We start from the raw sequence: 13,059 nt of genomic DNA, 5'->3' as shown, positions 1-13,059 counted from the left end.
ATCTTTACGACAAATTGCGACTTTCTTGACGGACAAAATTATCTTTTAAATTGACAAACATCATATTTGTTCAACTGTTGCCTCGAAGTGACTTAATTTGTAATTAGAATTGAGAGAGAACAGCAACACTGACAATGCCTGGACGTTAAAGTTGCAAAGGCAGCAGTGTCACCATCAAACAGCCAATTATGAGCTTTCGTTATTGTTATATTTTAACACAAGCACTTACTGGTCTGGTGCTGAGGTTAAATGACTCAGCTATTTTTTTTTTATAGCTTTTAGGTGATTTGCTGACAGTGTCTTTTGTAAAGACACAAATCATTGTGGGAACTGAAAGTATGACTGTGGTAAAGCAACGGTCTCTCTAACCACCAGGCCGCTGCGCTGATCATTTACTCACCCATGACATCGTCGTCCCCCTCTTCCTCACAGATGACCATGCGCTCTTCGTCACTCGTCACATCCTCGCTGACCGCGCCCTGGTACAAGGACTGAGGCAGCGTCCGGTGGCGAAACAAACTCGCCCCGTCCTCCTGAGGAAGTGGAGAAGAAAACATTTTAAAGAAATGCAGTGGAATAATAACATTTATTTTATAAACTCAAACAGAATAACCTTAAGTACCGAACAACAACACTTCAGAAGTAATACTGCTATTATCAAAGCATGCATACATAGAGTATGAGGCTTTGCCAGCAGCATTAAATGAATGCCCTGAAAACAAAAGAGCTAACATGCAGGCCTATTCCCGCGTGATTAGGAGCGAAGCAGCAAACACCAGTCTCATACCTTCAAAGGCACTAAAAAAGTAGAAAGTGAAACCTTTGAAGTTGGAGGCTGAGCTCCCCCAGAGCTTTCAGTGGGTTTTCAACAGCAGCAACTCAAGCCCTCACGCAAAGAACAAAGAGAGTCCATTTGAACTGTTTCTGAACAGCGTGCTTTCACTGCTAGAGTTCAACCAAACCGCTCTCCAGTGTGAGGGGACGCACGTCTGCTGTGTGTCAATACACACACACACACATGTTGGTGCGAACGTGCTCACACCGCCTTTCTTTCTGCACTTTTATTAGTTCTACACTTCTCTTTGTTCTCTTAGATGCAACAAATGTTACAAAAGTGCATGAATAACAGTCTCGACTTAACGGACAGCACATGACTGTAACTTTCTCTGGCTTTAAGAATAAACTAGCTGGAGATCTATAACCGTTTGCTTCACATCTTTAGATCTCCAGAGTCTGTTTGCTGCCTTTGAGCTACAGATTAACAACCCCCTACCTTCTCCAGGTCTCTCTCCCTCTCCCTCTGCTCCAGGGTGTGCACGGCACTCTGGGAAAAGGCTCGGGGACGAGGGTGCTGCCCTGCAAACAGCCCCCCTTGACGCTCCGATCCCCCTGGCCAGCCCGAGCCTCCTCCCTTCCCCTCGAGCCCCTGGGACTCTGGATGGGGATCTGGAAAAGAGAGGAGAAAGACTCTGAGCGAAGATCAAACACCACAGAGTATAATCGAGGAACAGATCAATAAAACTTTGAATTAGTTTCATAAAAGCACTCTGTCCAAAGTGTCAGCAAAATTATTTTTCATCTGACTCAATATCTTAAGTCACCGCAGTATCTAAAACAGACAAAAAGATATAAACCAGTTGATGAGGTAGAAACCACCCACTGATCGAAGAAGTTTGACTTGTAAGAGGCATTTTGAACGTTGGCTTCGAGATGCTAATCAGAGCTAATCAACACACACACACACCTATGCTCTCCGACATGCTCCTTTCCCGTGACTCCTTTGGGGTCCCACGGCCCTCAGACAGCGACTTCCTGCGGTCTTTGTTGCACCACTTCCAGTCTGGGTGGGCTCTGAAGTGGGCCTCTTTTACCTGGAGGAGGAGGAGGAGGAGGGGGGGGGGGGGAGGAGGAGGAGGAGGGAGGGGAGAGGGTCTTTAATTTTCTGCTGATGCAATTGAAGTTTCTGCAGTCCAGCCACGATGTGTTTCACTACTCATGAGAACTACCAAATGTACATCATTCAAGCCTGGACAAGCTGCTACTGCTCTGGGTGAATGTGAATGTATTGATATTTAGCTGAAAACATTCTGATCAATTCACTACCAGAATGTCAAATACTCAGCATGAAATTTCTGCCACTGCGGTCCCTCAATGAAAACAAAAATGTAGCAGTAGACCAAATCGTGTGGGGTCATGGGAGTTGTTCATCCCTGCTGTCTGTCGCAGGGCTCCAGTCTGGTCCGTTAAGATGTATTAATAAATTATGACACCAACGTTTAATTTTATCAAAGGAGTTTTCAGTTTCAACGCTTTCAGTGTGTAAAGACCTTCAGGTAGAAATGTTCATCTGACATTTGAATGCAGAAATGTTACATATCATACTTCTATACCTACCTATCCTTTAACCTCGACGAAGCGAAACAAACACATTTCTTTACCTGGAAGGCCAGATCGTGGTACTGCTGCTTCTCGTTGGGCCCCAGGGCGTACCACCACTCCCCCAGGATCTTGCTGACTGTCCGGTTGTCCTGGTTGGGGTGTCGCTGGTGCACCAGGGCGCGGTGGCGTTTACTGAAGATCATGAATGCATTCATGGGACGGCGGATGTGGTCCTTCTCCCTCTGGTTGGGGTTTGGCAGAGGACAGAAAGTTTAGACATTTCTGGTGAGCTGCAGGAGTGACATTTAATGAGCAGTAATCTGCCTGTTTTCTCTATCTTTTCGCCCTTTCTACTGATTGACTGTCGGGTGTCTGACCTTCCTGTCTCCGTCCTTAGGCAGGGCGCTGAGGGACTGTGTGCGTCTCTTCATGGTGCCAGAGGAGGGCGCTGGATCGCTGGCCACACCCGGAGAGAAACTGCAATTCACACACACAGAAAAAGCGAAACTGTGAGCACACAAGAGACGGGAAATCAAGGGAGATTCCTGTGAGGGACTTTCAGGAAAGCAACAAGGCTGAAGGGTTGTGAAAGATTTACAGACGAGTCCGCATTTATTTTAACACTGTCGTATTTATTTCACACCTTTGTGATGTGAGGGACCGTGAAGCATTCAACCAGTGCGGCATGTTGTGCAGTATAAACCACACCTGTTATTTTTATTGATTCTGTAACACACAGAGATCACATGTCAGCTGGCCAGAACAGTCGCCTCCCTTCGTCTCTCTGACTTTTTTTCTCCCTTTCATTTACTGTGAATGTAATCAGCACACTTCTCTTTATCTTCTCAGCTGTGGTTGTTACCACTGTGCATGATAACTGGTGAATATTTATTGTGTTAATTCCGCAGAAACTGCTGTTCCTACCACTAATAAACTGCACTCTTCTTGCAAGCCAAGCTTCCAGGAAAGAGAAACCAGACACAGAGTAAATAGAAAAAGCAAATAAAAATGCTGTCACAAACTGGGTCGAGCATGAATTATCATTGTATTACAGTTGTTGGAGGAACCAAGTAGTAAAATAGACATTACTTCGTGTGAAATTTTGTATCATTATTTTAATAATAACACAGTTTATATTTGTGGTGACACTTGCAGGGAGCCAAAGAGAAAACATGAATAATGAAGCATGAATCAAGGCTGATACTGTAGACGGAAGAGGGTCAACAAAAATGAGCCAGAAGCTCCCAGGCACAAGCAATCAGCCAATCGGTGGTTTAAAATTCTGGTTATCTTTTAACATAATGCATACACCACAGACTTCCTAACTATTGGCAATAGAGCTAATAACTGTAGATAATCGGTGGTGAATAAACCTCGATAAATGGTTTCTTGGCAAAAAGGGCAAAAAAGGCAAGGCTGTTTAGATTTCCAGCACGACAATTATAACCAGCAGAAAAGTCTTTTGAAACTGAGCTGTCAGACAGAACGTCTGACTCTCTGTTAGAGAGTGGACTCGGAGTCAAGCCGTGACTAGAACTGTATAGCGGGGTTTTGGCCTTCTTGTCTAGTTTTTCAAAACCACTTTCATTATATAGAAATAACACATAATACAGGAAAGATTACATAAGAAGAGGGCAGGAGACGAAGAAGATGAAGGCCGTGAAGGCAGACGGTGAGCCACGGGAGACGAGCAAAAAAGGACAGTGTCACAATTATCAGAGCAAGGGAGGGAGATTGAGGTTACGTGCGAGTTCATTTGGGGTCAGGTGTGTGTGTGTGTGTGTGTGTGTGTGTGTGTGTGTGTGTGTGTGTGTGTGTGTGTGTGTGTGGGTGGTGTTCAGCTTTCTTTGTAGTTGGAGCCATCAGGAACCATCATGGGAGACATACTGTGGTGACAGGAGGCTGAAAGAACATCTTCAGTCAGCGAACTATTGCTGGCTCCAACATACTTAAGCTAGGTGATGTCATCCACTTGTATTAGTGTGTGGTACTACAGTTACTACAGGGGGAAGTTTCAGCTTGTCAGTTTGTGAGTGCAGAATGGTTAAAGGAACAGTACACCCAAAATGAACAATACATGTTTTTTCCTTTTCCCTCCTTTTATCTGCAGTGCTGTTTGTCCATTTAGATTGTTTTGGCCAAGTGTTGGCGATGATTCTCTCAAATATAATGGAGCTGGGTGGCACTTGGCTTCCGTCTATCAATTATCCATCCATTGTCCATAACTGCTAATCATTTTACAGGTGGCTGGAGCCAATCCCAGCTGACATTAGGCAAGTGGTGGGGTACGCCCTGGACAAGTCGCCAGTTCACCACAGCACTGACACTGAGAAACATCTGAAAAACTCAACAGCAATGTTTCCGGAAATCATGACCCGAGATTTTACTCAAGATCAAGATGAAGACTCTTGCCTGTCTTAATTTCTTTTTTTCTGCCGCTGTTTTGCTTTGCTTGTTTGTCAAACTTCTTGTGTATGATACTCTTGTTCTTGGTTTGTTTGACAAGTTTTTGTGTGCTGGCTATGTGCCTGTTGCTTGTGTGCTAAACTGTATGTCATCATGCAATGACTGTGTCATGTGCTTGTGTGTAAGTAGTGGGTGTGGTGGAACTTTTAAACGCTTGATGTTGCTTTTTAACCTACGATATTTTCTTTTTAGCCCCTAATGACCTTCCCTCAAGAGGCTTTGACTTTTACCAGGCAGACATTACAAATAATGATTTGGTTTTAATGACTTGCCTGGTTAAAAAAAGGTAAAATAAAAGATAAACTAGAGAACTTGTTGTGAGCAGTTTCATGTAGGAAATATTTTCTTTCTATTGAACTGCACCAACCATCCGTATCACTGTGCAGAATGAGGAAGGAGGCAAGCTAATGAAACTAGATTAGTTTAAAACTAACAAATATCGCTAGCTCACCTAGCACTACGCTACAGCTCAGCCGAGGAGAACGCCATTCGTCAGGGTTCCTTCACCTTTTCCACAGCCACACTCAAGCACCTTTCAAGCTTTTTCAAGGTACATTTTCAAACTTTTCCAGCCAAAATTATTATTTCACTTCATTACATTAAATCAGTTTTTATTGGGAAAAAAAAACAACTAAATAATGTTTGTAAAAGGCTGACAAATTGAAATAAAAAACAAAAATGTTTCAAAATGTGTCAGCTGTCAGTAAACAGACTTGATATTATATATAGCCTGGCTGGTCCAATATAAAGCAATTTTTTATAAAAGTCAAGCAGTAAGAATTTCAACCGTGGAGGATTAATCATCCTTTATCTATCCATTAATCATCCATCGGTCACGAGTCACTCGTCAAAGAATAAATCCATGTTGTCCTTCTACGCGTTGATACAGTCGCATGGTGCAGCTCGGTAGAAAGATAATAGTTCCTAAATTAAACTGTTCACAACAAAATCTGTGGATTATCTTGAGTAACCAGATCTTGATTTCTGGAATGACACATTACTGTTGAGTTTTTTAAACCACAAGCCGAGTGCTATAGAAGACAGATATCTCTGATGACTGATATCTCCACTCTGCAACTCACACCAAAACAATCTAGTCACATAAATAGCAATACATGTAAGAGGAATAATATGTATCTTGGATTTTGTTTTGAACTGTCCCTTTAAGAACTACAAAAGAGAAAGCAGAAAGACAAACGAAGAAATGTCGATTATACTCGATATATTATAATCACATGCATCTGTCAGCATCCGTAAAGTAGGCGTGGAGTGAAACACCTAATAACTGTTGCTAACGTCTCGTTAAATGTGTCGACTTTGTTTTTCATTAATGCCTTAAGTCACTCCATTGAGTCGCAGCCAGATAACAGGTGTAGTCACTGCAACATTGAGCAACTGCTGAAGCATTTTCTCTTTGTGCTCACAGCGATGGCGGCTCCAAGCAGAGCCGCCATCACTGTGAGCACGGTGACCCTGAAACAGTCAAAACCACACTACCAGCCAGACAGCCGTCTGAGTCACTCTGAAAGAGCAATAACCCAGGCAGACGCAGAGACGCAGCCTGAGACTGAGTGGAATGAGCAAGCACAGACTGTACAACTCTTGCCAGACACACGCACACATGCACACACGCAAACATGCACACACACACACACACACAGATGCAGCTGGTAGAAAAAGTTGTTTGTTGTTGTTTGTTTCTTTTGAATTTCACTGTCAGAGGTGGATTTCAGTGCACCTGTTCTGTGTGTAGCGTCCTTGGGAGTTTTAAAGCTGGCAATTCAAACTACTGCTCGAAACTACATCTGATATAATCTACAGTTACTATCTGCCCTCTACTGAGTCATAGCCAGAGTCGCAGAGAGGAAACCAACACAATGTCAGAGGTGGCTCAAAATGAGTTTACACCATTTAAAAACAGCACTTAAACAAGTCAGGATGTTTTTTAAAGGTTAGCAGAAGAACTTTGTTGACAACATTTTTTTGTTGTTTAGTTTCCCGTATATAAAGTTAATCAAATACAGCTACAGAAACTTTTTTTTAAATGGATACCAATACTTCTAGAAAAAGAGTTAAAATAAAATTTGGGAATATGTTGCCTGCTTGTTATAATTACATAACATATAATATAAACTAAGTGATTCATCCAGTGACCTGACATCCCACCGCCGTATTTCAGTGAGTTTATATAAGGGATTACAGACAGATACAAACGACTGCACTTGGATGTATACTTGACCTAAATCAGATTAACGTTTGTGTCTGTTTCCTATGTCTGACTGGTCAACTGGCCTCATTTCACAATGTGGTCAATGAAAAATATGAAATTAAATCAAATATTATCTTTGTCCCTTGTGCTTCTTCCCTCTTCGTCTCATAATGCTGAATTTACAACCAAAACAAAATGCACGGCTGAGGCTTGGGCTGATTAAGACTATTGGATTATTGAATATCGCAGTATTTGCTGTCAAAAGTGAACTGCTCTGACTGTTTTTAATTTCTAAATTGAATTCATTACACTGTTATTTCTCACCTGACTGGCCATCTAGAATTTAGATGGAGGGGGAACCAGTGACAGACAAGGTGCACTTAAAATATTTATATTATTACACCTACTATATTTCTAATGAAAAAGTTGCTATTTAATATTATTTTGTTGTTAAAAGGGTTGTTTGTGCTGCTGCCAAGGGAGAAGTAAAGAAGTGAAAATCATATCTACCCCCAAGGCCTTTATTTATTAATGCTGTTCATAGCACTAATCAATTTAAAATACAAATCAAATCAAATCAAATACTAAATTATATGTTGTAAGAAAAACACCCCAATGACGATAATACAATATTGCGATAAAACTTTTTGGATACACATAAAACATCTTACAGTTCGAAACCTTACATGGGAACTTTGATCACAACTATGTTGATAGTAAATGCGAATGAACACTGGTATATTTCACTTAATTTGACTGGCACCAAAACAACTCAAAAATCCGCCGGATGATGTTTTTCAGGCTGTATTCTGTCACAGTGCTGCCTATTGCTGCCTAAGTCGTTTTCAGAAAATTATTTTAGTGAAAGAAAAAGAGAAAAATCCAAGGAAATCTTGTGGCAAGAAAGGTTTGAAAGCCTTTTCAGACATCTACTTGATTTCATTTCAAAAACACTTAGAATGAATGTTAAAAGTGAGCTGAGTATCAACCCACGCGTAGCAGTACAAATGGCCATCCTCAGGGTGTCATGCTGTATTTCAGTGGACTGCAGTAAATGAAGTTTGTGAACTGGAAGTGGCCACCTGTCCTGTGAAAACAGAGGCTGAAAAACCTCTGATCATGCTGTAAAACAAGGCAGTGCTGACCAAATATAAAAAAAACGATCGTGTTAGGCGTTTATTTGTCACCTAAAATGTTTTCAGAAAGATATTTTAGTGAACTATTCAGCTGTAATCCGATGCTGTTCGTTAGGAGCCAGACACCATACTGTTTCCTGTTTCAAAATAAAGCACCGCCCAACCCGCAGTACGTCACCCATCAGCAGGAGTGTTACTTGGTTTATTGGTCCTGGTACCTTTTGAACAAGTGGGAACACCACAGCCCTTATTCTCTGTTTTCTCTGGTCATGTAGCAGTTACTTCATAAATATTTGTGTCTCTGTGCTCCAAGGGGCATCTCTGCAGCGGTGTTCATACTTCTTTAAGCTCTCCGGTCTTGAGAACACCAGGAAGAAGTTTGAAAAATAAGCCTCAAAATACACTTAATACTTACGGGTCATCTGTGTCGCTCTCTGTCTCGCTGTCAGCCCCGCCCCTGTCTGTAGGAGGATTGTCATTGGTCGGGGGAGGGCGTGACGGCGATCGTCTCTCGAGGTCCGGAGGGCCGGTTCGCCCGTCGCTCACTAGGGCCACACCACAACGAGGCTCTGAAAAATAAAAGCCAGTTAGAGAAAAGCTTTATGGAAGTATTTAACAGTGCCATATGTGTAAACGCAGGCCTCCCCTGCTGCAGCCTGTTGATGGATAGCTCCTCTATTCTGGCCAACTGAGTGTGGGAGGTGTGAAGAGCTCTGACTACATCTATGTTATAATCTGCTGCAGTAGTAAGAGGAACACTTCATATAGAGTTGAAGACTATTCAGATACAAAACGAGATATTACCTCAAGGGTTTAGTGACTTCATCTGTATATTAATGTGGTATTCTGGTGAAATCACTTTGACTGAATTCACGAGACTAGTCCCCATTACTATAGGGCCATTATAACCAGCGATGGAATGTAAGTTAGCACTTTTACTCAAATACTGCACTTTTGAGATAGCCTACGTATAGTATCTTCAGCTAATTTATACTTCCAATTTAAAAACATTTGAGGCAAATTTTAAACTTATTCATCTACAGTTATTTGATAACTTTAGTTGCCAGCTACTTTGCAGAGTACATGCTGCATCAGAGCCAAAGAAGCTCATTTTTAAATTAATTAATTTAATCAGATATTAGATAATAAAAACACTGATTAATCAGTAATCGGTAAAATGCTGAATATCACATCCAATGTTCAGCCAGGCCAACAGTGCACAGTACCATGCTTTTATTTCATTTTTGATACTTAAGTACATTTATTGCCAGGAAATTACTTTTATACTATTATTCGTATCATTCTCACATATAAAAAAAGTTTTATATTTTATGATCATATGTCCTAAAATACAGGGTTCGTACACATTTTTCAAGGTCAAATTCAAGCACTTTTCAAGCACTATTAAGGGTCATTTTAAAAATGTTCCAGTACCTTATCGCTGGGGCAAAATACATATCTACAGGAATATATATAGGCCAATCCTGATTATTTTTTTTTCACTTTTTATCACAATTATGTATATTGTATTATGCTGTAAACATCTAAAATGATGTTTCATGATAGCAAAAACTTAAGAAATTAAAGGAGATCACAAAGTTTTATCCAAAAAAAGGGACGCCACTTGGCGTTCTTCAGGCACACTTGCACTTAGACAAAGACAGACCTGAGAGCACCCTGTAATTTTCTTTTTTGACATAAACTTTTATAAGCTGTTTGCTTATTCATCAAAATGTATTAATACTGATCATGTCATCAGTCCAAATTGCATCAAATTCACCTTCTCCTCAGCCATCCTTCTCTATTGCTACCAGGCTGCATGTGTGATGATACACACACACACACACACTGATTTTATTTCTCCTTGTGCTGAGCAAACTATCCAGTCTGATCCCAAGTTTGCCAAGACACAGAGTTATAATATCAAGCACTTTCAAGCACTTAAACTAAAATCCAAGCACTTTTCAGACCTTGAAAACAGAACAAATTCAAACACTTTCAAGGATTTCAAGCACCCGTACGAACCCTGAAAATAGCACACTGCCAATCTACAGCTTAAATGATTAGTCATAGGGATGCATGATGTTTCTCTGGCCGACAATTTATCTGGAAATCTAGTTTATCAGCTATTTATCAGTGTCAGTGAAATAATAGTGCTTTCATGGACTTAACAAGTACGCCATCTACACACTCCAATAAAGTAGGTGTCAGAATGCACCTTTACTTTGTGATCCACCAGTAAGCACAAAGAAGGAGAAGAAGAAGAATGGCAGCACACAATTCATCCGCAACGGTTCTGAGAGGAGGGAAAAAGTTTATTAGTTTTAATACATCTAATGTTATTACAGCTAGGGAATATTAAGTCACCTGTTTTAGACTTTCTTGCCCTTGTAGTGCGCATGTTTTGGACTTTTTTTTTTAAATACAAAAGTGTGAAATTATCAGTAACTGAAGACGCTAGTTATCAGCTGAAAAAAGAAAATCCACATTGTACAATCCCTAATTAGTCAATTAATCTATAAATCGACTGACAGAAAATTAGACAACAGATATTTTAAGTTATTCAACAAGCAAAAATGTCAACAATCCACTGATTCTGGTCTCTAAGCTGTGATGGTTTACTTTGTCACATTTTGCAGCAAACTGATTGTCTTTGTTTTTGATATTGCTGGTCAGACAAATTAAGCATTTTGTGGGTTCTTAGAGATTGTATCCACTATTTGCTGACATTTGATAGACTAAACGGTTAATCAATAGCTGCGGCCTTCAAACAGATGAAAAAGAAAGATAACTTAGAAGCTAAAATAAAGCTGCTTCAAGCTCTGTGGGAAAGGAAATGCATTTGGATTACTGACCGTCCCCTCCAGTCAAAATTAGTCTCTGAATAAATTTTAGCTCTCCAGTCAATAAATAGTGTTATCAACAATGTTATTGGAACTATATCGGTGTGAACACCAACTGTGCTGATTTGCAGTTCAGTCGCAACTGTTTTGGGAAACACTGACTTGGCTGCTGGTATATCCAACCAACATTTGTACTGGCTGTGTACTGGAGTGTTTTGGCAGTCTGCACTTGAGAAACACAGCCATACACAGTATTTCCTGTTATGATTATTTCACTGTGGGAAATACTCAACTATAAGTTATATATTTTTAGGTACAAGCGGTGAAATTAGTCATCTGTGTCCGTCTCCGGGGTGAAAAGTCATGATGTCATGTCCAGAGAAAAGTAGTGGGGTCATGTTCTACCTTTGCTCTGATTGACAAGCTGTTGGCCATCAGCAGGCTGGGCAGCCGCTCCTGATTGGCTGGGCTCCAGGAAAGGGACGAGCGAATGCCAAGGGAACACTGGCACCGACCGCGGCTCCACGTTGGTCCAAACTGTGGGAACACGAAGGGAGAGAGTAGAGAGTGAGGGAGAGAGAAAAAGTGAAATGTCATCATGTTTATTCCTCTCAGTATCGTGGTCTGTAGACAGAAGGTAGCGCTCTGCCCTTTGGCAGCATGTGAAGTCCGACGTGATCGTCAGCCAGCGATGAGCTAAAGCGCTACTAAAAACTACACTTTCACAGAAACTGCCACAGACTGAAGACCATGAATGGAGTTGTGTATTCAGTCACCTACTCTGCCCCCGTCTCCAACACACACACACACACACACGGACCATCCCTCAGGATAATGAGAGTTGAGGGGTCATGTGGTGTGTGATGTGATGAGGGAACCTGTTATTTTATCCACAGAGATTCCAGACTCTAGACTACTCTGTCTAGACTGCTGCCACAGTGCTGCCCAGCTTCAGACTCTGAACTCAGCTGTCTCTGCAGCAGGAACCATTCCAGGCCAAAAGAAGAACGCAGAGAACATGTTTAATATGTACACTACTCTGTTACTACGGTTAAGAGATGGGTCAAAGGGTTTCAGGAAATATTACAATATTAATGTACTATTTTGTTTTAAGCATTTTCCTACACAGATATGTATCACAACGCGCATGCAAATCAAACTAATAATAAATTGAGAAACTCTTTGCCTAGTTGTTCTCAAATAAGAGCCATGCATCACTGAATTTAATGATTTCGCGTCTTGGATAGCAAACTTTGTCAGCCAGTTAAGGTCCAGATTGATTTATCTCAACGACTATTTGTTTGATACCCATTACATTTAGTAGTGAATGATTTTAATGATCCCTTAACTTTTTATTTTTCAGGCTACAAATCTTGACCTACAATTAGGTTTATGTCTAAACACCTGCAGAATTTAGGCTTTAGGTTGACATGCTAACTCACACAAAATGATAGTCACCTAAAGGTAATTGTTGATTTTTCAGCCTTTGCTGTATAAGGGTCTTTGTCATCATGATTGACAGCTGTGTGGACAGGTGCATAGGCGGGACCTACCATACCGCAGCACCACTGCTCGATAACTGTTGCGCAGATGGCAGCATTCCTATCGGGGATATTTTGGCTTCATTTTTGTACAGTAGGAGGAAGTGGTGACGCATTGTGCATATGTACGTTCAATGATTTGTACACTCTTAAACTGAAGGAATACACTCCTACTCCTAAGCAGCATAAATAAATACAAGAAACCTGTTCAGTTGACTGAAAAAACACAGTCGCAAAGAAGAAAATGGCAACATGTTTTCTGTGCTGGATATACATGGTCTTCACAGCATAGCAACAATGTGTATAAAAAATACATTTACTAATTGAGTTAATTTTGAATGAATACTTTCTGATAGATGATTCATTTAAAAGATGATGACAGATGACACACTATGTTCACAGGAAGCTCTACTACTGCTAATAATACAACCACCACTACTACTACTATGACTACTACTGTTTTTACTAATACTATAACTACAATC

At 40.8% G+C, this 13,059-nt stretch overlaps 1 protein-coding gene across 2 annotated transcripts in view; it reads right to left on the bottom strand.

The window, feature by feature from the left end:
• Window positions 1-13,059, bottom strand: part of cica (capicua transcriptional repressor a) — a 42,712-nt gene that overhangs the window by 13,741 nt on the left and 15,912 nt on the right. For both annotated transcript variants that reach the window (XM_030411513.1, XM_030411514.1), the window contains exons 4-10: window positions 11,439-11,570; window positions 8,606-8,759; window positions 2,757-2,856; window positions 2,439-2,621; window positions 1,745-1,871; window positions 1,274-1,446; window positions 401-533 (exon numbers count right to left, since the gene is read on the bottom strand). In XM_030411513.1, coding sequence (XP_030267373.1) covers window positions 401-533; window positions 1,274-1,446; window positions 1,745-1,871; window positions 2,439-2,621; window positions 2,757-2,856; window positions 8,606-8,759; window positions 11,439-11,570 — 1,002 coding nt within the window. The remainder of the gene's footprint in view (window positions 1-400; window positions 534-1,273; window positions 1,447-1,744; window positions 1,872-2,438; window positions 2,622-2,756; window positions 2,857-8,605; window positions 8,760-11,438; window positions 11,571-13,059) is intronic.

The sequence above is a fragment of the Sparus aurata genome, chromosome 3 (assembly GCF_900880675.1).
Source record: "Sparus aurata chromosome 3, fSpaAur1.1, whole genome shotgun sequence".
Taxonomy (NCBI): domain Eukaryota; kingdom Metazoa; phylum Chordata; class Actinopteri; order Spariformes; family Sparidae; genus Sparus; species Sparus aurata.
Note: the sequence above shows the minus strand (reverse complement) of the source record. Positions and strands in the feature narration are given on the sequence as shown.